This window comes from Eublepharis macularius, chromosome 5 (genome assembly GCF_028583425.1).
Source record: "Eublepharis macularius isolate TG4126 chromosome 5, MPM_Emac_v1.0, whole genome shotgun sequence".
Classification (NCBI taxonomy): domain Eukaryota; kingdom Metazoa; phylum Chordata; class Lepidosauria; order Squamata; family Eublepharidae; genus Eublepharis; species Eublepharis macularius.
The window spans coordinates 135,934,133-135,957,705 of NC_072794.1; the positions used below are offsets into that span (position 1 = coordinate 135,934,133).

Consider the following 23,573-nt stretch of genomic DNA (forward strand, 5'->3'; position numbering starts at 1 on the left):
ATCAGGCTGCCATCTTGCTCTCCATTGAGAGCTCACAAAAGAGGTACAGCCTGTTTTGCAATGAGCAGCTCTTCACTTCCATTTGCAACCTGAAAATCCATGATGTGGTACAGCTGAGGTGTAGCAGGGTGATGACCGCTGGCATTGTGAGAGGCTTCTGGGAACGGCTCCGGAATCTTGGCGCTGGAGAGCTGAAGATGGTTCTCATTGAGGTGGAGCTGCTGGTGAGGACCTAACAATACCAGGATCAGCGTGTTCTCAGCAGCGTTCTGTGCCTTCTGGTGACTGGAAGCTTCTGGTACGGTGCTTTGACTCTCCCCATTTGTCTTTCCACAACTCTTAATCACTAGGTCTTTTCTAATCTATGCGCCTTTGTGTCCCTCATCCTTTACCACACACATCTGTTCTAAAATATATATTAGATTCTGCAAATGGCATCACATGTTGCGACCAGTCTTCAATAAGATTTTTGCTTGACAAAAATGCCTCTTTTCATGTTGCCTATTCTCTCTGTTTCTCTCTGCGTCAGGATCCGAGCATTCTTGCTCTCAGTAACAGCTTCTCTAGACTGAAGGTTGATGCCAGTAAGATCATGAGGGTTAGCTCCAGTATCACCATTTCCCCCTCCTGCAAAGAAATTGACGAAACATCCCACAAGAAGGGTAAGAACCGGCGAACCCCTTGACCACATGACCGGCTAAAAATTCAGTTTTGTTTGTACCTTGTTACCTGTCATAGCAATCTACGAGTCTACTAATTACATAAATTGCCACATGGAGCTGCTGTTGGTTCTATTGCAAAAACTTACACGTAGCTATGTAAGTAACATGATTTTTCAAACAAACCAATAGTGGATCTTTGGGGCAGTTTAGGAGGATGAAACAACATATAGCAGAAAGCTGCAGCTGCTTCCGCCTATGTACTGTGGTCATGAGGAGAAATGGGCAAATATGAGACTATAAGACACAAACCTCCCCTTGAATGTCTGCTTCAAAGTCTTTGTGCTGTTGTTCTACTAACAGAAGGACTTAATAACATGGAAAGAGGCTGAACAATATCAACTGGTCATTTGCTATATGATGAACAGAAGATAGCTTTAGCAGCCATTCCAATGGTAAGAGTCAGGATGTTGTACAGGTTAGTGCGTAACTAGGAATAGGGGGAACTGGTTTGAATCCCCACTCTGCCATGATGGTCATTGAGGGTCAGTCATCTCTCAGCTCAGTCTACCTCACAGAGTTGTGGTGAGGATAAAACGGAGGAGGGTAGAACTACAAATGCCTCCCTAGACATCTTGTAGGAAGGGTATCATCAAAACATAACAGACAGAAGGTACTTCTTTAAGCCCAGCTTGACACATAGGATCCACTTTTATTTTAAAAATATTTTATTTTTACATTAATTTCATCTCCCTCTCTCCCTGTGTGTGTGTGTGTGTGTGTGTATGTAAAAGATGACAAAAGAAATATAAAATGCCAAAAGCATTTTCAATACACTGGCAGGTGTTTTTGTGTGTAAGAGAATATAGATTTTCAAGATTTACACAGAAAATTTCATCAGATAAAATAGACAAGTCATATAGAGAGAAATTAGTTTGAAATACAAATATATTTTAGTTGCTTTCGATGAAGTGGTTTGCTGCATGCACAACTTACTCCTTTTATTCATTAATATATTTTTATAAGAAGATGCTTGTTTTTTAAATTAACCCATTATAAGAAGATTGAAGAAGAATGTACCTTCAAGTTGCAGCTGACACACAGCAACCCCAACCAATGGGGTGTTCAAACAAAAGACAAGCAGAGGTGGTTTGCCATTACCAGCTTCTGCAGCAAGCCTGGTTTTCCCCAGTCTTCCATCCAAACATTGTGGCCAACCCTGCTTAGCTCCCAAGCGCTGATGAACTTGGGCTAAGCTAGGCTACAGCTCCATAAAACCTAGTGGAATGTGTTCCAAAGCTCCTGTTTTCTGAAATCTTCATTTGACAACAACTTTTAAATATGAGATACGCTTGTTTTGTGAGGTTCCAGTCCAGTGAAGTGGTCATTTTAAGCATCTAGTTGTTATAGTAAAGTTGGATTGATTCTTCTTTCTAATAGGGCTAAACAAATGCATACTGTTTTTCTAGAAGACAGTTGCCTAATTCAGAACTGGGCAGAAAACCACACTGAGGCAGCCTGGCAACACGAAGTTTTGCTGAAGAAGCAAGGTGCTATGAAGGGAATCCAGGGACACTGCAATTCCTGTTACCTAGACACAACCCTTTTCAGGTTTGCTGTGTGCTAGCTCTGAATGAGGGCTCAATTCTGTGGTTTGTGTGTTTCCTCTCCACACTGTCCTGTTACCCAAACAGGCAATCTCCTAATTAGTTGGGGGAAATTAGCTTAAAGGAGACAAAGAGAGAGGGGGTAACTGGGATTCTCCACTAATGTTTACAGGGATTTTTCCCTTAAGAGAACTCTCAAAATAAGATGTTCACCTGGTAAGGTTTTTATTAAAAGGAGAAATAAAAGGGCAAACATACAACCCACGCAGAACACATACAAGGCTAACTAAGAGGAAATCAGGGAGGAGGGGAGAGAAAGCAATTTAGAGAGAGGCTATAATTACCAGTCTACACTGGTGACTAAGGACTCCAGATATAGGATAAAATGCTGCCTGAGGTAAACTGACAAAACAATAACTTGATGGGTCTTCTGGAGGTGGATAATAGGTGTAAATGTTGCTTGATAATCCTGTGAGTGCCAGACAGGAAAAGCTACCAGGTTTGGTGAATGGTGTTAAGTGTTGCTTAATTAAGGTAAATGGGTAAGGTGAAGTAAGGCCAAGGGTTGATGAGATTTGTTAAGAGTGTCTTGGGAGATCCATTGTCCTAAATTATGTCTCTCCGGGGTGTGGAGGGGGCTATTAGTCAGTCAGATGCTCTCACTCCCCTTCTAAAATGTTTTCTCAGGCTCTTACCTGGCTGGCATCCATTTTGTTTCATTTTTAGGCCAGGCAGTGTCTTGTGCTTAAGCTGCCCCTCAGTGAGAGGAGGGGTCTGACTGCTAACAGTCTCTGACTGGGACCCAAACCAATGGCTTCCCTTTCCTTTAATTTGTTATGTCCGTTGTCTCTTTCAAAGAAATGTTTTGGACATTTTGGAATATTCTTTTTCCTCATCCCTTGAAAAGTGGCTAACTGGACAGAGAGTAGTGTGCTGTGCTCTGAGGTTGCTACTGTGATCAAATCTACTTTATATTGTCGTGTACATATCCTGTGTGTTTTTCTTTGCAGTTTATTTAGTTTCTCCTCTGCCTCAGATAGCATTCTTGATTCTGCTGAGGTGCATGATACAACAGCACAGCAAATACTGAGGCAGCAGATTGTGAAACCATTGAGACAGTAAGTTCCAACACATTTCTCAAGTGTCTGTACTGCACTGAAGAATTTTATTTTTTATGCTGTCGGGTTTTCAGTATTGGACTACAGTATGTTATTTACTGCATAGACAATAGCTACTGAACATCAGTAGAGGCACTTTTAATCTTGGGAAGAGAAGATGAAATTTACGCCATGCCATTTTTGAAATGCTTGTTGCTCTACAGGAAGGAGAGATAAGGGATGGACTTCCAGCAGTGCGAAGTATAATCAAAAGTCTGTTTAAACCCAGATCAACCACTACTGCAGATGAGTGGACAAGAGAAATGATGAGTCCTGGGTATCCTGGAACTGGAAAGCTTAAACAGAAAGGTCCTGGTGTGTCAGCCTCTGAAAATGTGGCCCAGCCAGTTTAAATGCTTATGCCATGGGCTCATTGGCTTGGATCCAAAGTAGCACAAGAGGAACTCAAAGAGAATAACAGAAATTTCTCAGCTCCCTTCTCTGCTGCAGTCCTGTGTGCCCCCCATGCTGTGTGGGGAGTGGGGACGCCCCAGGAATTGCACTAGCTGCCATGTGGGGGTCTGCAATAAGGGGAGGAAGAAAGTAGAAATGCTTCCCTCCTGCCAAGTGGAAGTTCCCCTGTGTGAGTAGAAAACTCCAAGCCCTGATTTTTCATTAAAGCAGTTCATTCTGTCCTAATACATTAGACCATTAAAATATATAATCATCTGGATTGTGTAAAATATACACAGAACAAGAAATCTTTTCAATGGATGGTGAAAGCAGGACAGTTAAAAGCATCAATCAGAATGCCAACTTGATTAATTATTACCAAGATGACGGTTGCTCAAATTGCTGATCTGTGTTTATGAGCTTAGACTAACTAATCATTTTGCAATATCCTGTGTTGTGAGAAACCATTGTGTTTCATAGATGAGCTAGTTGTTTGAAGTCAGTGGAGTTAATTGACTAAAGCCTCTTAATCTGTCAAAGCCTCCAAAAGATTGTTTTGCAGTGGTGGGTGGCATTGTTCGTTATGTTGTATAAATTTAATGGCACATAACCATGGAAAATATTTTTCCACCTCATTCTGGGTAGAAATCATGGTTTTATCCTGCAAATCCCTATGTATTCATTTCCCATCGCAGTTTTTAAATATTGTTTAGCTTTATTGAATGAGCTGATTTATCAGCAAGACTGAGGCTTGAGTTCAATGGCTCTCCTAGCAATTACCCTTCATGTTTCTTGCATCTCAGTTCCCCAAGAAATAGGAAGTTTCAGGGTCAGCCCCATTGTGAGAGGAGGGACAGCAGTTACTACATCTTCCCCACTCATTTTCTAAGGAGCTCAAGGTGGTAAATACCATTCTTCCCTCCTCCATTTTATCCTCACAACAACCACCACCCTGTGAAGTAGGTTAAGCTAAGGGAGAGTAACTGGCCCAAGTTCATGAAGCAGGCTTCATGGTAGAGCAGGGATCTGAACCTGGGTCCCTGTTCTACCATTAAACCTGCTCCTAGATCTTAGTCTGATACCCTAACTACTACTCTACACTAGATGTAACAAAAAGTTAGAAGGGTGTTGGCTTCGCAAATAGGCAAGTGAAGCAACAGGGTGCTGGCAGGCTGTGCAATACCACCCCAGGAATGGCATGTTATAGCTGTTCCCGAAGACTGCTTTTTGCTGTGCAATTCTAGAAACTCAAACTTTGTTTTCTCTGGCCAAACACCAAATTGCCTCCTCCTCACCTACCCACCAGCACACTGATCTCACCCCCACCCTTCCAGGTAGCTATAATCCTGCACTCTCGGTTGGCCTGCATTGCTAAACACTTGTAATGTTGTAACGATACTGCTCCTTTCCAGGCATGGCTACGTGGGAGCTGAGAGTGTGATGAATTTAAGGAGGCTGCTGCGATCAGACAGTTTCATTACAGAAGAGAAAGGTGAGTGACAAGAGTGGGATATCTTCATTGGGTAGAGTGGGCTTGCTGTATCACACTTCCCTCCCTAAGGGTGCATATTCAGATGCCTCTGAATATCATTACACCCTCCCAGTTTCCTGAGCAGTGGGAAATTTTAAAGGGAGTGCTTACTTGGATTGATTCCTTTTGGAGGAGTGGTTGAGTGGCTTTTTGTACTATTTATTTTAATTGTAGGTGTACTAGTACAGCACAAATAGAAGCACCTCTTTAGGGCAGGGGCAGGGTCACATCTTTCGAGCCCTGATGGGTGCTTGGACAGAGCCATTTCTTAACCATTAAGGTTTACTAAAGTAATATCATTATGAAGCATTACCATTCCTTTCATCATGGCGTCCGGTTTCCCCCAGATGTTACTTTCAACCAAGCCCACAAGACAGAATGAGCCACAGTGACCAGAATCCAAGCTTGCTACAATACATGTAACAAAACTGTGTCCAGAATATCAGCTTGGGTAACAAATTTTAGCATATTGCTTTGATAATAATATGTGAGTTCATTGTTAGCGGAGTAATCCTTAGGACAGCCCTGGAAGGCAGGCCAGGGTCATTATCTCCATGTTGCCAATGGAGTTGAACATGAGTGGCTTGGCTACGGCCACCCATTGAGTTTGTGGTAAAGATGAAACTTGGGCCAGGAACTCCCAGGTCCCAGCTCATTCTTAGCCACTATGCTACATCAGCTTCAAGCTTTTTGCTACCCTAATGGCTGATTTGATTTATAGATCCAGAGGAATTCCTAAATGTCCTTCTAGGAGAGGTCCTGGCTATAGAACCCTTGCTCAAGATCAAGTAAGAATTTGATATGTTGATTGTTTTATGTCATCTGTCTGAATACCACTCTGGTCACGCACACAGCGTCTGACTTCATGGCTTAGGGCTGCCAGCTCTTGGAATTAAAAAAAACACCAATATCTAGACAGAGCCTAGAGGTGGAGCCCAGTAGTTCTGGACAAGTTGGAGGGAGAGGAATTAAGTCTTGCACAAAAAACTGTCTATTCACTTAATGTTTAGCTTTTTTTAAAAAAAATGGCTAAGGAGGGAAAAGCCTTATCCCTTGTGGTTTTGGGAACTGGCTTGAAAGCAAACAAAAGATGCCCTGTCCAATTTCATTCAACAGTGACCTTAACACTGACAATGAACAAAAAGAACCAATGGAACACTGGCAGATGATGGGCTGAGTCACACATTGCAAAGTCCTTGTGGCTGCCATATGGATTTTCAGCCAGACATGCTCTGGGAGATCCATGCATGAACTTAATTCCCAAGTGTACATGGGCTTGATTTGAATCAGCACCATGACATGCAGGGAGAGGGGGTTTAAGACCTTCCCCACACACTGTTCTCCCAATCTGGAACAGCCCCAGGAGCTGCTCTTTACCCCCTTATGGAAACTTACATACACATTGGGGTACATGTTAGTTTCTACAAAGGGCAAATAGCATTTCCTAGGGCTGTGTCAGGTAGAGAAAACAGCATGGAAGGGGAACAGAGTCATAAGTCCCTTCTCCCCACATGCTGCAGTCATGATCCAACTTGGGTCCCCTCCTGCCTGCGAATTAACTTCCACACAAGGAACTCCCAACTCACATCTGTCAACAATCCACATGAGGGACACGTGTAGAATGTGAATTGGCCTGATGTCGATTCACTGACTGGGTGAGGAGCTAGTTTGGTGTAGTGGTTAAGAGCGTGGGACTCTAATCTGGAGAACCGAGTTTGATTCCCCACTCCTCCTCTTGAAGCCACCTGGGTGACTTTGGGTCAGTCACAGCTTCTAGGAGCTCTCTTAGCCCCACCTACCTCATGGGGTGTTGTTGTTGTGGGGATAATAATGACATACTTTGTAAACCACTCTGAGTGGGTATAAAGTCATCCTGAAGGGCGGTATATAAATCGAACGTTGTTGTGGTGGTTGGTGTGGGTGGTTGGTTGTGGGTTGTTGTTGGGAATGGACTGGCCCAAACTCGCCACCTCCTAGCCCAACAGGCAGGCACATCCTGAATGGAGGAAAACGCTCACAGCTCTCCTGGGTGGTACTTTGAAAAGGCTCATTGCCCTTTTCTCTTCAAACACAATAAATATGTTCTTGTGGATAGTTTTGTTAGCTAATTAGTTAGTTTTGGCATAAAAATCTCACTGAACTCAGAGGTGCTTCCTTTATATCTGTTTCATACATACATTGATACCAGCTAATGCACTTGTCGGGGAGAAAAGACACTGTATGCTTCTAAACAACTTTGCATTCCTTTGCTGTGAAACCTTAGGGCAGGCGACCAAGTGCTGGAGTATAATTGTTATCAAATCCTTGTGGAGAGAGATGGTATGGTCCAAATGCCCACCATGCAGCAGTTACTGGACAAATCTCTGCTCTCATACGACCTGAAGTTTGTTGATGTAGGTAACTGATGCAGGTAACATTGTGTCGTCCCCTTTTGCAGACTATGATCCTTCCTAGCCCAAGCAGTGTACGTGGGCACAGGGAGCTCCATAGGCATCAACAGAGCCCTGTTTCTCCCTTCTTTCCCAGAAGCTTGAGGAACGGTGCAGGAAGGGGAAACTGTATTGGGATGTGGGAGAAACAGACAGACCACACATTCTCCACGAGGCTACAGTGCAGAGCTGGGTGGGAGTGAGTAGGGATCATTGTGGCTGTGCTAGGGAGAATTCTTGTCATCAGGAACAAGTTTGCTATATGCAATTTCTGTAGCACTTTTAATATGTGCTGTACCTCTTAACATTTATTTTGTATAGTCCAGTCATGACCCTGTAAATTGCTATTATTCCAGCTGTACAGATGGGAAAGTGAAGCTAAGATATTCTTGTTTGTTTGTGACCTGGCCTTACAGAGATCTCTTGGCTGAGCTCAAATTGGAACCTAAATCCAAGTGACACGATGTACTGCATTTCCAAATCTACCAAAATTCAAGAGTATCTTTTAGGCTAGATAACTAGATTTTCTAAGATAAATGGAAATATCAACAAAAACCAGTGTAGAAATCCTTGTTTGTTGTCCAGTCTTCCTTGAGCCAACTTCTGGAACATCTGTTAACAGCCACACTTCAGAAAGGCTCTTCTCTTTCAGACTCCTTCATGCCTCATCTTACAGATGCCAAGTTTTGGAAAGAGGTTTAAGACATTCTCATCAGTGTATCCTTCTCTGAAGCTTGATCTCACAGGCTTAGTGGACCAAGGTAAGCAAACTTGTAAGCATATCTAAGATTTTATGCTAGCTGAGTTTGAGATCTTTGCCAAACATATGACCCACTAACCCAGCAAGATTGCACACAATTCAACCATCTGCTAATCAGGGCTCGTCCAGGGCCTTTGTGGGCCTAGGCATTCACCTGCTCTTTGCAGGTTAGGGTGGGAGGAAGGCAGGCCAGGTGAGCATCTGTGAAGTCAAAGGAAAGGAGCTTGGTGGAGATGGTGCCTGCCTGCTCTTCCTTTCTTCCTTTTTCCCTTTGCAGGGGCAGAGCAGAGAAAGGCATGCCAGGCTAGGGCACCATATGAGGCTGCCACTTACCCCAGCAAGCATCTTTTGGAGCCCTTGCCCTCCAGTGCCCTAGGCAATTGCCTAGGTTCACCTAGTGGGCAGGCTACCCCTGCTGCTAATGATTACACTATGAAGCAAAATGTATTTGAAGAGCTATCTATCTTCTCTCCCTCTCCCTCACATACATACATACATACATAATGTTGGGTCGCTTTTTTCATTATCTACATAGATGCAGCAGGAAATGACCGCGTGCTTATTGATCCCTGCCCAGCTCACATTTCTTAAGGAGCACTTACCATAGAGAGCTTGGCTATCACATTGTGAGCCTCTAAACTCAGCCTGATGGCTGCCAGAGCATCCAGCATGCTTCTGTTCCCTAGACAGGCCACTGTGGCCATTACCACCCAGTTTATTTTCTCTAGGTTCAATGCTGATAGAAAGCAGGGGGGTTCCTGCTTCTCTACAGCATCATAGTGCATTTGTGCTTTTCTCAGGGTTTCCTCCCCCCGCCCCCTCACACCTCCAATCTTGCTTTGTTGCAAAGTTTTGGGAAAGATCGCAACAAAAGCCTGGATGGCTGCCATCTGGGTGAGACAGTTCACATTTTCCCTGCCCCATCCCTTCAGCACCCATTTCCTCCCTCCACTTCTAGGGGCTTTTCTGTTCATATTTTGTTTTGTAATTGAGTTTTGTTATAATGATCTAACAATCTGTGTATCAGGTTCTCTGAATTCCCAGCTTTCATTTTTTCAAAAAGTCACTAGCCCCTTTTATCATGGAGATTTGAGGCCACAATGAAAGGGGCTAGATGTTGTTAGTCAGCTTCATCAGACGATTCATCAGACAAAGAGCTGCCTGCAGTTAGCCCGCAAATTGACCCAGCTCCAGCTGACTTTGAGTCAGATGAAGAACAACAACACATCAAGTTACCAGCTAAATGGAAAGCATTGCCTGAAACAGACTCAGTGTCAGGAAACTCTGAAGCAGTCAACAAGGCTGCAGAAGCCTGTCCCAGTCCTCCCACTTCTCCTACACCCTTGCGGCACCAATGCTGTCAGAGATGGGTAGAACTCCAAGAACGTAGGATTGCTAGACTCATGAGCCATAGTCAACTGTCAACTACTGAGATGGATGAGTAGTTTCAGAATGACTGCCAAGCAATTGGCGGAGAATTTAGCTCGTTAGGGCTTGGCCATAAAAACGCCTGGAAAAAGCAGCACTTTGTGGATGCAACAAGTACACTTTATGGCTGCTCCACTGTTCTTGCTGTTACCTAAACTCTGGAACTCTGACCCTTGGACTAGACCTGACTTGAGGCTTCCCTGGAACTCTGACCTTTGGACTGGACCTGACTTTTGGCTTTTCTGGAACCCCTGTCAGTTGGACTGACTCTGTTTACTCTTTGCTGCCTGGTTGTGATTGGCCTCAGAACTCCGGCCCCTGGAGAACTACACCAGCACGCTAGAAATTTAATCTTTTTTTCCCCTTTAGATAAAAAGAAGGGATTCAGAGAACCTGATATTTAATTGCCAGTTTTTTAAAAAATCGGGAAAAATTGCTGGTGCGGTCAGAGGGGAAGGGAATAGCTGCTGCTTGGGGATCGGGGCAGGGAAACTATATGTAGAAATTACACATCTCCTTTCTGGATGTGGTCTTGTTCACACTGTTCAGTATCTATGCCAGAGCCTTGTTCATAGTGCTAAGGGCTCCACTGGCAACCTACCCCCTCACTGGACCAGAACTGTGTCTATAGCACCAGAACTGTGTCCATAGCACCACCCTCTGACTTTCACCATCCAACTGGAGTCACAGCTTTCTAACTGCCTTGAGGTCAGTGAGCTTAGATGGGTGCAACACTGTGGTGCATCACAAGATATCTCTTACTGGCAGGGCTTTGTGTTGTCCAAGTAGCATAGCTTGTGAAGCCTTTTCGACAGGCATTGTGTCAGATATGGAGTTCACAGTAAGTTGTGTTGGTGTTAATGTTAAGTGGTAGCTGCAACAGCAGCAGTTATCTTCTACAATCCTATAGTTACAGGATGGAGAAAATTAGCAACATGTAGGACAGCTTTTCAAGGCAATATTCATGGAGTCAGAGTAAAATGTTGGTACTATAGTATAGCAGCCACCTCTGAAGACTGTAATAAACCTGGGTCCTTGTATTATTGTAGCTCCTCAGATGTGTTGTGTATGTGGTGGGCAAGCAACAGCTGGATGTTCATGGTGCCACTTGGATTCCCTCCTGAACCCAAACCACATGAAACCATCGAGGAGCATTGCTAAGAAGGTAGAAACACTGAAGGTGGAAATGCCAGGGGGAAAGGGAGGAGCTTTGGAAAGGCAGGAGCAAAGGTCAGTTCCAGATATGGAGGCAGCCAAATGGTTAACTTCAGCTTGGCCTCACTAAGGTTCCTGATGCAATTTGCTGCAGAGTTGCTACTGTTTGATTTCTGACAGAGAAAGAACAAGGTGCCAACGTTTTTTGCAACAGGCAGCAGCTCCTCTTAGCGTGAAATGGCAAAAATCACCCGTTAAGTTTCATACAGCTGTTACCGGTACAGGAATTCTAAAAAGGTGATAAATCTACTTTAGTGGGTACAGCCGCTGTGCTGGAGTAGAGAGAATTCAGACAGAGGTTTAAATCCCCATTTGGCCATGGAAGCTTGCTGGGTGACCTTGAGCCAGTTACTTTCTCTTAGCCTAACCCACCTCATTAGGTAGTTGTAATGAGTTTAAAAGGGTGGAGGAGAGACAATGTTGTAAGCCACTTTGGGTTGTCATTAGGGAAAAATACATTTTCTGCAATTCTGAAATCTCACATCCCTCTCCCCACCTCCCCCAAACTGACTGCTGTCTGCTTGGTTCTTCCAGGCACATTCTCATCAGCCCAGACAGAAGCATTCCTGCACAGAGCAAACACTCAATAGCTCCTCCACTAAGTCTCAGATGCTGGAGCTCTTTGCAGTTTTGTGCATAGAGAGTAACCATTACGTAGCTTTTGTTAGATACAGCACTTCCAGACAATCCTGGCTTTTCTTTGACAGCATGGCTGGCCGATCATGTAAGTCAGCATCTTGGGGCTTGTTTGTATTTATTTTAAACATTTTTATATCACCTTTCCACTCGAATAGGATCCCCAAGGCAGAAAACATGAAAATATTAAAGCAGCATTTAAAAATATGAAATAATTCTATAAAAACATATAAACACAATACCAAAACCAGGGAGGAGGGTCAATCCGAGTTACTGGGGGTACACCAAATTAAACACCCACTGGCATAAGACCGTGATAGAGGAAGACATACAATCTCCCTGGAGAGGGAGTTCCAAAGTTTGGGTGCCATGACAAGAAAGGCCTTTCCTTGGGTTGCTATTCATCTAGCTTCAGATGGTAGGGGCACCCAATGCAGGGCCTCTGAAGATTACTGCAGTGAACAGGTAGATTCATATGGAAGGCCCTTACGGGATGCTGGCCCCAAAGGCTTTAAAGGTTGATACTAGAAGCTTCAGTTGAGCCCAGAAGCAATTTGAGAGGCTGTACAGATGGAACAACACAAGACTGGAGTGATACAATCCCTATGACCCAATCCATTCAACACTCTGGTCACAGCATTCTGTACCAACTAGTTTCCAGTCTTCAAGGGCAGCCCCACACAGACTGCATTGCAGTAATCTAATCTAGTTGTTGACAGGGTATGCACCATAGTGGCAAGATTCCCCTCCCCCAAGAAAGGGCTGAAGCTGATGACCCAGGCCACCTGTTTATCCAACAGGAGGCCTGGGTCCAGGAGCACCCCCCAAGCACCCCCCAAGCTATGAACCTGCTCTGTTAGGGGAAGTGCAACTCCATACAACCTGGTCTTCTCAGGAAATAGTTCTCAATCAGTAGTATGTGTACCACTAGGGGATGCATAAGTAGTCCAGCAAGTATCTTTAATGTCCAAATTCCTGCCAATTCTACCTGCCAGAAATGATCTATTAGGCTTCTGCGTTTTTTTCTGTCCTTAATACTGATGTACATGATAAATATAATAATAGAATGTCTGTAAAAACGTGTCCTTCACGGAAAAGTGGGCTTTTTGTTTCTATCGCAGTGGGACCTAGGTTCTTTGACAGGGGACTGATGAGACATAAGATACAAAAGGTTGAGAACCACTCTTCTAGAAGATACACAAGCCTTTGAGCTACTGGCACGAACCGCGGCCGACTCATTGTCAACTAACGGAGGATCCCTTAGATCGGGTAGTTCATGAGCTGCCTGTTGGAGATCCCTGATCTAGACCTGGAGTCCTCAAAGTTTTTCAGCCTGTGAGCAGCTTTGGAATTCTGACCAAAGGTGGTGGGCACAGCCACAAAATGGCTGCCACAAAAGGCACACAGAGGAAGCCCAAGTGTATAGGAGAAGAATTTAAAAACTGAGAAAGAGGAATGAGAGAAAATAAACACTAGTGCTGGGGTGGTTGCTGCTGCTGGAACAATGTCATTTTAATCTGCACAGCCAATCAGAAGCCCTATTGTGCAGGAGCCCCACCTACTTTCTAAAAAGAAGTAGCAGGCACAAGGAAAGGTGCCACACTGGGAGACCCCTCATCTAGACATTTAAAAAATCTAAACAAAATACTGGTAGCAGTGATTTGGGGTAGATTTTACTTTTTTGGTTTTAAAATTGTACATTTTTTCAACTAGATGTTTAAAGTTTTAATATTAAAATTAGCCTTATTAATTTCTTCCAAAGCACTGATAAGCGTTACTTAGCCCCTTAGTAGATGGCTGTTCCCCAGCCTAATGTTAAGTTTCTTCATTTTTCATGTCCTGTTGACGGATTGTGTGTTTGGTTGATCTCTCACTAAGAGATCTCTGTCTTTTGGTGCTACACCTCTGAAGATGCCAGCCACAGCTGCTGGCGAAACGTCAGGAACTACAATGCCAAGACCACGGCAATACAGCCCGGAAAACCCACAACAACCATCGTTCTCCGGCCGTGAAAGCCTTCGACAATACATCGATTGTGTGTTTCTTTAGGGCATGAGAAAAGATCGCACATTCCCACAGTGAAGACCTGTCCTCAGCTTGGACACTACCTGGCAATGTCACCAGAGCAGATTTCTACTGTTGATACCAAGCACATGGATGAATTGTCTAGAAGATTCTTTTGTGATTCCTACACATTCATGTACCAACAACTAAAATTCAACACTTAGTTCAGAAACTAAACCCTCTCCTTAGTTTTAAGCTCTTGGGGACAGAGACTTTGAAAGTTCAAAGACAATGATTCCACTACCTTTCCATAGAGGACAGAAGCTATATAGTCCCTTGAAGACTATGAAGGCAGTTCAGTGCTTGCTTCTAGCCAAATAATTCTATAATCTCTGGGTCTTCAGCCATTTTTACATGGCATTAACCTTTGCTTCAAAGCAAGTTATTGCTAACTATCTGGGGCGGCTCGCCCCAAACTTCTCTGGGCTGCCAGCCTCCTGGGATACCTACCAGTATTGCCAAACTGTCCCCTCTGCCAGAGAGCTTCAGTGTAGCCACCCCCTCTGGCCCCACTACCCAGAGATACAGGAGCCCTTTGAGAGAATTGCTATTTGTGGGTCCCCTACTCCACATCCTGTTGGGGACCCACTACATACTAGTCTTGATGGATTATGTGCCCCTCTGTGACATGAAGGGGACAGGGGTGGCTTGGGTCATCCTCCAGTTCTTTGCTCAGGTCAGGCTGCCCAGGAAATCTTAACTGACTGTGGAACCCCATTCACCACCGCACTGACCAGGCAGCTGTGCCAGACACTCTGGGTTTTGGTAGATTTTCCACCAGTGTATACCCCCAGACTGATAGGCGTATGGAGCAGTTTAACCAAACCCCGAAGACCATGCTGTGAAAGCTGGTTCATAATAAGCCCACCCAGTGGGATCTCTTCATAGACCCCCTACTGTTCACTAAACACTGCAAGCCTCGACGGGATTTGCCCCGTTTTGAGCTCTTGTATAGTGTAAGTCCCGAGGGATCTTAGACTCCGTGGAGGAGTGGTGGGAACCCTGTGACTGTCCCAAACTCCACTCCAGTGCCCTCTTATGTGCAAGAGCTGCGGGCATGGCTGGAAAAAGTAAGGGAGGAAGTCCAACAGCACCTCACAGAAGTCTGGGCAACGCAAAAGGCCCAGTACAAGAGATTGCAAACCTGAACCCTATGCCTTGGCAATTGGGTCCTGGTAAGCCACCAGGTGATGACGTTGGGCCTGGGTGACTCCTGGAGGGGCCCCTTCCCCATTACAAAAGTCCTGGGCCCACTTTCATATGAAGTCTAGTGTGGGACTCTGTGACGGCAGCAGAAAAGGCTGTACATCAATGATCTTAAGACCTGGCACGAACCGCGTCCGGCTCATTGTCAACTAGTGGAGGATCCCTTAGATCTACTGGAGGGCGACCTGTTTTGGAGCCCCAGCCCCAAACAGCCCATGGACCTGCAGCTCAACAGCGGACTGACTACCATGCAACACGCATAGGTACTAGAGGTTCTGTGGTGACAACCACGAAACTTTTCTCAGCAACTGGGCTGTACCCCCATTATGACCCACGCCATCTCCACCGCACCTGGAAAGGTAGCCTGGGTACTATGGCAGCCCCTGCCCCAGAAGCGCTGGGATACTGTCACCCGAGAAGTGGAGTACATGTTGTGACTTGACATCATCGAGTCCTCCCAGAGTGCCTGGCGGAGCCTCATCGTACTTGTGCCCAAGCTCTTTGGGTTCGTTTGGTTCTGTGTGGATTATCAGCAGGTAAATGAGATTGTCAAGTTTGATGCCTACCCCATGCCATGCACCTGCTCATTGACCAACTGGGCACCACCAGGTTCCTATCAGCCTTGGACCTCAAGAAAGGGTACTGTCAGCAACTGCCCGAAACTGTCTCAAAGATAACGGACTTGAGGGGCCTGCCATAGAGCTCCCAGCTGGCCTGGGCAAGCCCTGCCCCAGTAGCTGGTGAGCCCTACTGGGCCAAGCCCAGCCCTCAGCTACCTGGGCGGGCACAACCAAGGCGGAGGGAGGGAGGCTTCCAGCCCCAAAGGGGTGAGGCACAGCTGAGCAAACTGAACACCACTGGGCAACAGGCCCTGAGAGAGGTCAGAGCAAGTGGGGATGGAGGGCCGCAGTTCTATCATGTAACCCCTCCCCAGGGGAGGGTGGCACAGAAGATAGGACAACCCAGGGGACTGGCTGCCCTGGAGCCAAGGGATATAAAAGGGAGTCTCCTCATGGAGCTGAGGAGGAGGAGGACTGGTGTGACAGAGAGTTGGAGAGACAGAGCAAAGAAATGCACTGCATACAGTGTCACACCCTCGTAAAAGACTGCATTTCAGAAAATCAGGTTCATATTGGTAAAGTGACTGCAGAAAGCAAAGCACACAAACATTCCAGATGACAGCAGAAAGCAAAGCACACAGACATTTTCAGGTAAAACTGCTGTCTGTGCTAAAAGTTCAGAATGTCTCAACCACTAATATATTACATTAATAAAGAGCTAGAGAACATAGCCTTTTTGATGCTGGGATTCATGCTTATGAATGTTGCCAGGTAAATGACAAACGGAATGCTCTTACGGGACTAGAAACTTTTTGTCCTTACAGTATCAAGAGAAGATCTAGATATTTCCATAAACTATTAGATGACATATGTTTGGCTTTCCTTCTGTTTTGTACTGGGATTTTTAAAATATTCTGTGTTTTTTATCTGCTAGTCGTATGACATTTTTGATACTTTACCTTTTAGATTTTACTGTTGTGATTTGAATTATTTTGAGTATGAGAACCATTTTTTGATTGTAGGACGAGATACAAATGTTTAAAATAAAATCCATTGCCACTGGTTCATCAGTTCACCGTATGCCAGCCGTGCAGCCCCAACCATGTGGGTCAGGTCATAATATACTCCCAGTCGAGGAAAGGTATCTTTCACATGCTCCAGAACAATTCTTGAGCACTCAGAATAGATCACAGACTTGAGCACAGGCTCAAAATAAAGCCTATACCTATCACAGAAAACAATACTTCTACAGATCTTCTGCCAGCACATTTATTTAAACAGTTTTTTGCCTGCTTTCCTCCTTCTACAGGACCCAGTTACATGCCACTATAGGATTACACTTCTTGGTCATGGAAAAGCGATGTCAAAATGCTAAAGCAAGCAAGCATATTTATGGCCAGATTTAGCTAAATGTAAGTGGTACCCATCCTTTCCAAAGTCAACAGATCCATTTAAGTAACAAGTCAACCCTGAAGCTTTAATACTTATCAGATATAAAAGAATGCTAATACAAATGAAAAAGCCATACCAACTTCATAACCATGTGACATTTATTAGAGCATGTTCATGTATAAAATGATCTAATATATTGGGGGAGACTATAGCTTTAAGTAAATACAATCAGATGCTGATTGAGAAATGTAATTTAAATACTAGCAGAAATCAAGTTTTAGGGGAGAATGACAGATTAATCCACACAACAGAAGAGCAGACTGAATGTAAAACTATTCAGTAAAAGTTGGCAATGAAGACTTGCAAGAAAAGCCCCTGCTATGGCTCTCAGCACTTATAGCACTTCTGCCTTTCCTATGACAGAATTCTCCTTTGATGCTAGAACTGAGCAGAGAGGAGGAGGGAGACAAGTTGGTATTTATGATACCTAGAAAGTTGACTGGAAAGTGAAGTATGCCAAAAAGAGGGGTTGACAGAGGAGCAAGAACAACATAAGAATCCATCCCTAGTGTATTAAGACTCAGGTCAGGTTCTCACCATAAGGCAGTCTTAGTGCAAACCTCCTTCCTCTGCTCATTAATCTTCAATTAAGACTAGAAAGCCAGGGTCTAGTTCCTGAAGAGACTCATGTAGATAGTAATGTATGTATTTTTAAAAATATTCCTGGACAAGATCTATTAATAAGAATCATAAGTAGCCTAAACTATTGTATAGTTACCAATGCATTATTTCTACCGACAATACCTATAATTATCACAAAGATCAAAACTGTAGTCCAATCTATTCCCACCATGGATGGAATAGTTCCATGTGCAAGACATTAGCTGCCTTCATTATATTAATTTTCTTCAATTATGTATTAAAACTGGTAACTGAACTGTGTTTGTATTCCAAACACCAGTATAAACCCCTAAGTAAATGAGTTCTGAAATATGTCTTTGAGTTATTTTGTGCATTTAGACCACTGAACTCTGAGGTAGGCTCTGAGAAGTTAATTGGCTAATAAAACATTAAGGTGCTCTTAAAATGGTGACTTTTTAAAAGTTTAACAATCAAGCCAGGTACACCCAATGATCATCAATACGGGTTATAATCTGAAAGTTTTAGGAAATCAGTTTATAGCTGGTTATAGCTGAAGTAAGCAACCAGATTTTAAGGAACCCTCAATTACCCGCTTAAAAACATTAATACTTAATACAATCAGTTTACTGAAATCAGACCTTTAATTTTCTTAAAACAAGCCGAGGACAACCATCAAATTCTGTGCTCTATAATAAATTCCATAGTTTTCTCCTCCTGCCAAGATCCTCATGATGGCTACTATTTTAAAACCGTATATTGTCAAATGGAAGACAAGTCATAAATTGAACAGATCTCATTTGGAGAGGACAACAAAATGGGCACAAATTACTGTTCGCCCTTTAGCAAAGAGAAGTTTGTTGTCACTGTAGTGGATAAGGTCACAAAAAGAATTCAAAGGTTGAACAGTCTTGAACTGCTTAATATTGTGATGGCTTTTTTAAGTTCCAGAAAAGCAACACTTTTTAAAATAATCAACACAGACTCAATTTCTCTTCTCAGGAGCCATGAAGCCTGTCCTATCTCTTCGGACCTTGGGTATCAAAGCAGGTTTATTTTACCTCCCCCCCAGGCATCAGAGGCTGTTTCTTAAAGTGTTCTTTTATCTTTTATGATAATTGATCTGGCTTGTCAATCATAATGGATGGCAGTGTAGAAGATTATCCAGACAACCTAGAAGGGAGCACAAAAAAGGGAACATCAGCAACAGTTCTTACTCATTACCACCAGTGTTCTCAAAAACCCTATTATGCTTTCTTCTTTTTGAACAACAAAACATCACCCTAGTCTGTAGCCAGGAAGATACTTTACACAAAGAATCAGCATTTCTTTTGTTAGAAATGACCCTGTTTAAAGTAGTGAGGAAGAACTACTTTCTCTCCAGGTATTTGTTTCTCTGGCGTACACTGACACAAAATGTGTATAAGGATAGTGCCCATGTTTAAATCCAAAACGTACCCACAACTTCAGCAATATGATGGGCTCATCTTCTAAATAACTGAACAGAGCAATCTTACGCTGTTACTCTGGTCTGGCCACTAGAATAACTCTACATAGGACTTAAACTCCAGAAAATGTTGGCCTCCTCTGATCACTAGTATTTTAGGCTAGTTTGCACAGTCAGTACAGTTAAATGGTGAAGTTCTTCTTGACCTGCAGTTCAAAGTGGTACAGGATAAAGATACCACATTTTAACATCTCCCATTAGCTCCGTATAAACAGGACAATGTGACAGGGAGAAGACTTGGGTGAGCTTTTTAATGTGCAGGCATTTTTTTTCTGGCAGTCAAGTACATGCACACATGAGCACAAAAGCATCTTCAGCCTGAAGTTATACTATCCAGGACGTTTTGCCCACCCAATTCTTCTAATGTACCTATCAACTTCTTAAATCCTTAGCTATGACCAAGAATGCATACAATTCTACAATCATATTGTGCAACTTATCTTTTTGTTCCTTCACTTCTTCTGTGTCTTTCCCCACTAGTTAAAGATTTTTAAGTTTCCTGGAGTGATTATCTGCCTCTTATTTACTATACTGGCTCTGTGCATATCTATGAATATGTAATATAGATTACCAAAAACAATGCAAAAGACGTCATGAACCCTTCCTTTGTAAGCTCCCATGTTCCCCCATACTCTTCTTCATCTATCTGCTGGAAGCTACTAAAATAGAGGTACAGGACACCGGCATTTATGAGGCAGAATCTGGAAAGGAAGAAAAGAAGAGCCACTGAAAGCAACCATTTTCAAATTATACTATAAAAACATTAAAATACTTCAGGCAGGAGCTGTCAAAAAGATCATCTGTACAGCCTCACTGAAATTAACAGAAGATGCTTGCAAGAACTGCTCCCATGCATTTCTATACGGTATGAATGGGATATCTTCTGGTGGCCTGAAGCCCATAAGGCAGACAGACAAAACCTCAAGAGCCCCATCAAACACCAGCTAGAAATCCCCAAGTGCTCTCTTTTGTAAAACAGTAAAGCTGGCTAAGCTGGATAAATGAAACGTGCACAAGGTCTCCCTATGTACTTTGTTTACTAATTGCTGTTTGCACCCTCTGTTTCTTAGAATTACTTATTACTAGAAATAGAAAAAATGGATTTCCAAGATACCAGTATAAACTCAGCCAAAGCTACCAGTTTGTGTACAAGCTCATACAGCTGAACTGTATAAAGTTCTTAAGCATCAAAATGACTGTCATCTAATATTTTAGTTTCTTAAGACAGTGTATTGGATCCAGGCTAACATAGCAATTTCCACTGAATCTCCTTTCTCTAACAGAACCCCTACATATATATCATTCCTCAGGGTCCCCTACCCTATTCCCCTAGGAGCAGCATTCCATGCAGATCAATGGGCTTCAGCTGGAGATGGGAGGCAGGCAAGTTCTATTCTGCCGCTGGAAAATTTAGGCTGGATCCAATGCAGCAGCTGTAGGCTTTTAACTGAAAACTCTCCATGAACAGAGCAAGAGTTTTTTTTAAAAAATCCTTATTCTTTTGTAAGTAAAAATTTAATATTATTGCCCTTAATAACTATTAACCAATGTTTTTACCACAAGAAGCCACCAATATTTTGGCTTTCTTTTATCCCATCTGCACTGAGCAAGCATTAATCACCCTCTCTGCCATTAACACTTCTGTACCACTTACAAAGTCCAATGCAAGAAGACCACAGACTCTCACAATTTAAAAGTTAATGACATACAGCAAATTTAATGGAGAAAGGATTTTTATCACCTGGCCAGTTCAAGTATTTAACCTATTAGTGTTTCCAACTCTACAATATTTAACAATAGAAAAAAAACTTACATTGCTATGCCTATAAATCCCTTTAGTGGAACAATGCCCCAGATCACTCCCAAAATAACAGCAATGATCTGCCGGAACCAATAAATCACATCTAGAAACTCATCCTGCAGAGAAAAGACAAGATCAGAATTTGACATTTCTAAACATGCCTATAATTCATACACATCATATCTTCCAGAGTGACTCCTGTGATAATAGGTGGGGGGAGAATAGGCTCTGAAGTCTGAAGAAACTTGGACTTGTTCAGAATTCTGGATAATTATTGAGAAATGCATCGTCAAAAACATCTGACCAACTGCTGTTGACAGGCCCATCCTCTGTGAACAAGTTCAATTTCACATGATCTTAAAAGAACACCATAAACAGAAGCCATGCTACCTTTAAGAAAAAGTGTCATGGTACTGCAAAAACCATCATTTTTACTGGAGTGTAAGCTTTTATGGCTTAAAGCCGACGCTCATCAGATGCATGAAGTGTGTTCTTCTCAGCTAGCAAACATGTGGATACCAAAACAAAAAAACTTAGCAGTGAGGTTAAAAGGCCATGCAATGGTTACCTACTTCTTGCATAATACGTGCAAACTTCATAAGGCTTGTGTTGTTACTCGGATTTATTCACTGTTTGTAATTATGCTAGTTAGGTAAGCTGTTGCATTGCTTGCTTTGTTGTGAAAACTGTTCAACATAAAAAACAGAAAATGAAAAAAGGCCACAAAATGCAAGATATATACTCTGCAACGTTTCTAAGTAATGCTCAGCTGTACGTAAAGAACTGCTGAATCATTTACAGCAAGAAGCAGCATTGTCCATGTGTATTTATATCATATCTCTGCTGAAGTGAGGCCATGCTTCATGTACCTCACAAAGTGTACTGCAGCCATTCCCTGAATTCCCTTGAAAACCTAGGAATGCAATTCTCTGCTTAGTATGGCACTCTGGATCCTTCCAACATTTATTTTTATTTATTTATGTCATTTATGGTCCACCTTTCTCACTGTGAGAGTAGTACACTCAGTATCAAGGACAATTTCGTAAACAAACAAGTTTACAAAGACATAACATTAGCAAGAACCCAATATAGAGTTGAAGAAATGCTGAAACAGAACATCAGCAATTCTAGGGCTGACTTTTAAAGCAACAGCTGGTACGTAAGGCAGCATAGTGGCGAGGTCTAAGATAAGCAGAGGCTGCTTTTTGGTTTTGCGCCGGCAGACTCACGCGGCTGCCCTCCGTGACGAGCCCTTTTCTTGAGCCGAGCCCAACTCTCTCCAATGGTCCGCTTGCCAAGGGGCCTCCGCGCCAGGCCAGCTTTCCCTTCTCCCTTGCGAGTCACCCAGCCCCAACTAGCCCCTTCCCGACTGCGACTTCCTCTGTCTGGAGGTAGCGGCAGAGCGATTCTGCGAAGGGCTGAGCCAGCTGCAAGGCCTCCTCGCCCGGCCTCACCTTGTCCTCCCAGACGGAGTCGCTCCGCACCGCCTTGCTCCACAGCGAGCCCCGCAGGCCGGCGCCGCCCCCGCCGCCGTTGGCCACCAGGTGCTGCTGCGAGTGCGTCGTCTGCTCCTCCTTCCGCCGGCCGCCGCTCATCGTCCCCCACCCGGCCCCGCACTCAGCGCGCCCCGCGATCACGGCACAGAAGCCACCCGCACGGCCACGTGAGCGCCGGCCCCTCAGCCAGGCCAATCGCAGCGACTTTGGTCACGTGTCTCTCATCACGTGAGATGAGCCGGCTACGGGGAGAGGAGAAGATCATGTCGAAACTGGAGGCGAGCGCGGGTTCATGGCAGGGCAAGCGCGTGGCAACTGAGGGCCCACCAATGACAACGCGCCCTCCAGCGCTTTGTACCTTTCCAAGAAACACATGGGGAATCAGAAGGCTGGTTTCAAATCGGTAGCCTTGGCTCCTATAACCTCCGCGTCTAGGGAGAGTCAACCTGTTGATTCCAGTCCTACGTTGGGGTGGTGGGCATGGCCACCCAACCCTGTTTTAAAATTTTTTTAATGGGTTTTACCATAATATGCATAACAAACAGATAACAGTAAAAAAGTAAAACAATTAAATCCTTATGATTTCCAGTTAGATGCAACACAACACAATAAAGTCGTTAAAAATAATTTGACTCTGTTCCTTATTACAATGTTATGTTACTCAATTATATTGTGTGTTACTTTACTGAGAGCCAAGCTACAAGTGACTTTTTTCACGCATAGAACACTTGATCGTTTTTGCAAATTTTCCTGGGAACTGAAGTCCCAGTGCCCTTCCCCTCTCTGTTAGAATCGCTGCCTGAAGAGCCAGAGAAAGCTGGCTGCAGCAGCAGCTTTTGCAAATCCAGAGCAGCTCCCGGGGAGCAAGACACCCAGGGAGAAAGCTGCAGCTGGCCGCCCCCAAAGATCATTGAGAGCAGGCATGTGACTGGAGGAATGATTTGCAAAAGCTGCTGCTGCAGAGAGGGGAAGGACACTGGGACTTCAGTTCCCAGGAAAACTTGCGGAAACGATCAAGTGTTCTACGTGTGAAAAAAGTCACTTGTAACTTGACTCTCAGTCTCACTGATTTAAAATAGTATAAAGTAGATTT

The 23,573-nt window shown here is 43.8% G+C and overlaps 2 protein-coding genes across 2 annotated transcripts; one reads left to right on the top strand and one right to left on the bottom strand.

Annotated features, from left to right (window-relative positions):
* The first annotated feature begins 270 nt into the window (after nt 1-270).
* LOC129330554 (ubiquitin carboxyl-terminal hydrolase CYLD-like) lies at nt 271-13,953 on the top strand. Its single transcript, XM_054980628.1, has 9 exons — nt 271-298; nt 530-662; nt 2,129-2,270; nt 3,277-3,384; nt 5,229-5,308; nt 6,069-6,135; nt 7,611-7,740; nt 8,429-8,537; nt 11,014-13,953. The coding sequence occupies exons 2-9, from the start codon at nt 593-595 to the stop codon at nt 11,247-11,249; spliced, it is 942 nt and encodes a 313-aa protein (XP_054836603.1). The 5' UTR covers nt 271-298; nt 530-592; the 3' UTR covers nt 11,250-13,953.
* Nucleotides 13,954-16,900: 2,947 nt separating this feature from the next.
* On the bottom strand, nt 16,901-22,651 carry RAB5IF (RAB5 interacting factor). The gene is made up of 4 exons (XM_054980629.1): nt 22,439-22,651; nt 20,997-21,100; nt 19,755-19,884; nt 16,901-18,849 (listed from the first exon to the last, which is right to left on the bottom strand). Exons 1-4 carry the CDS (start codon nt 22,577-22,579, stop codon nt 18,808-18,810), a joined length of 417 nt encoding a protein of 138 aa, XP_054836604.1. The 5' UTR covers nt 22,580-22,651; the 3' UTR covers nt 16,901-18,807.
* Between the last annotated feature and the right edge of the window lie 922 nt (nt 22,652-23,573).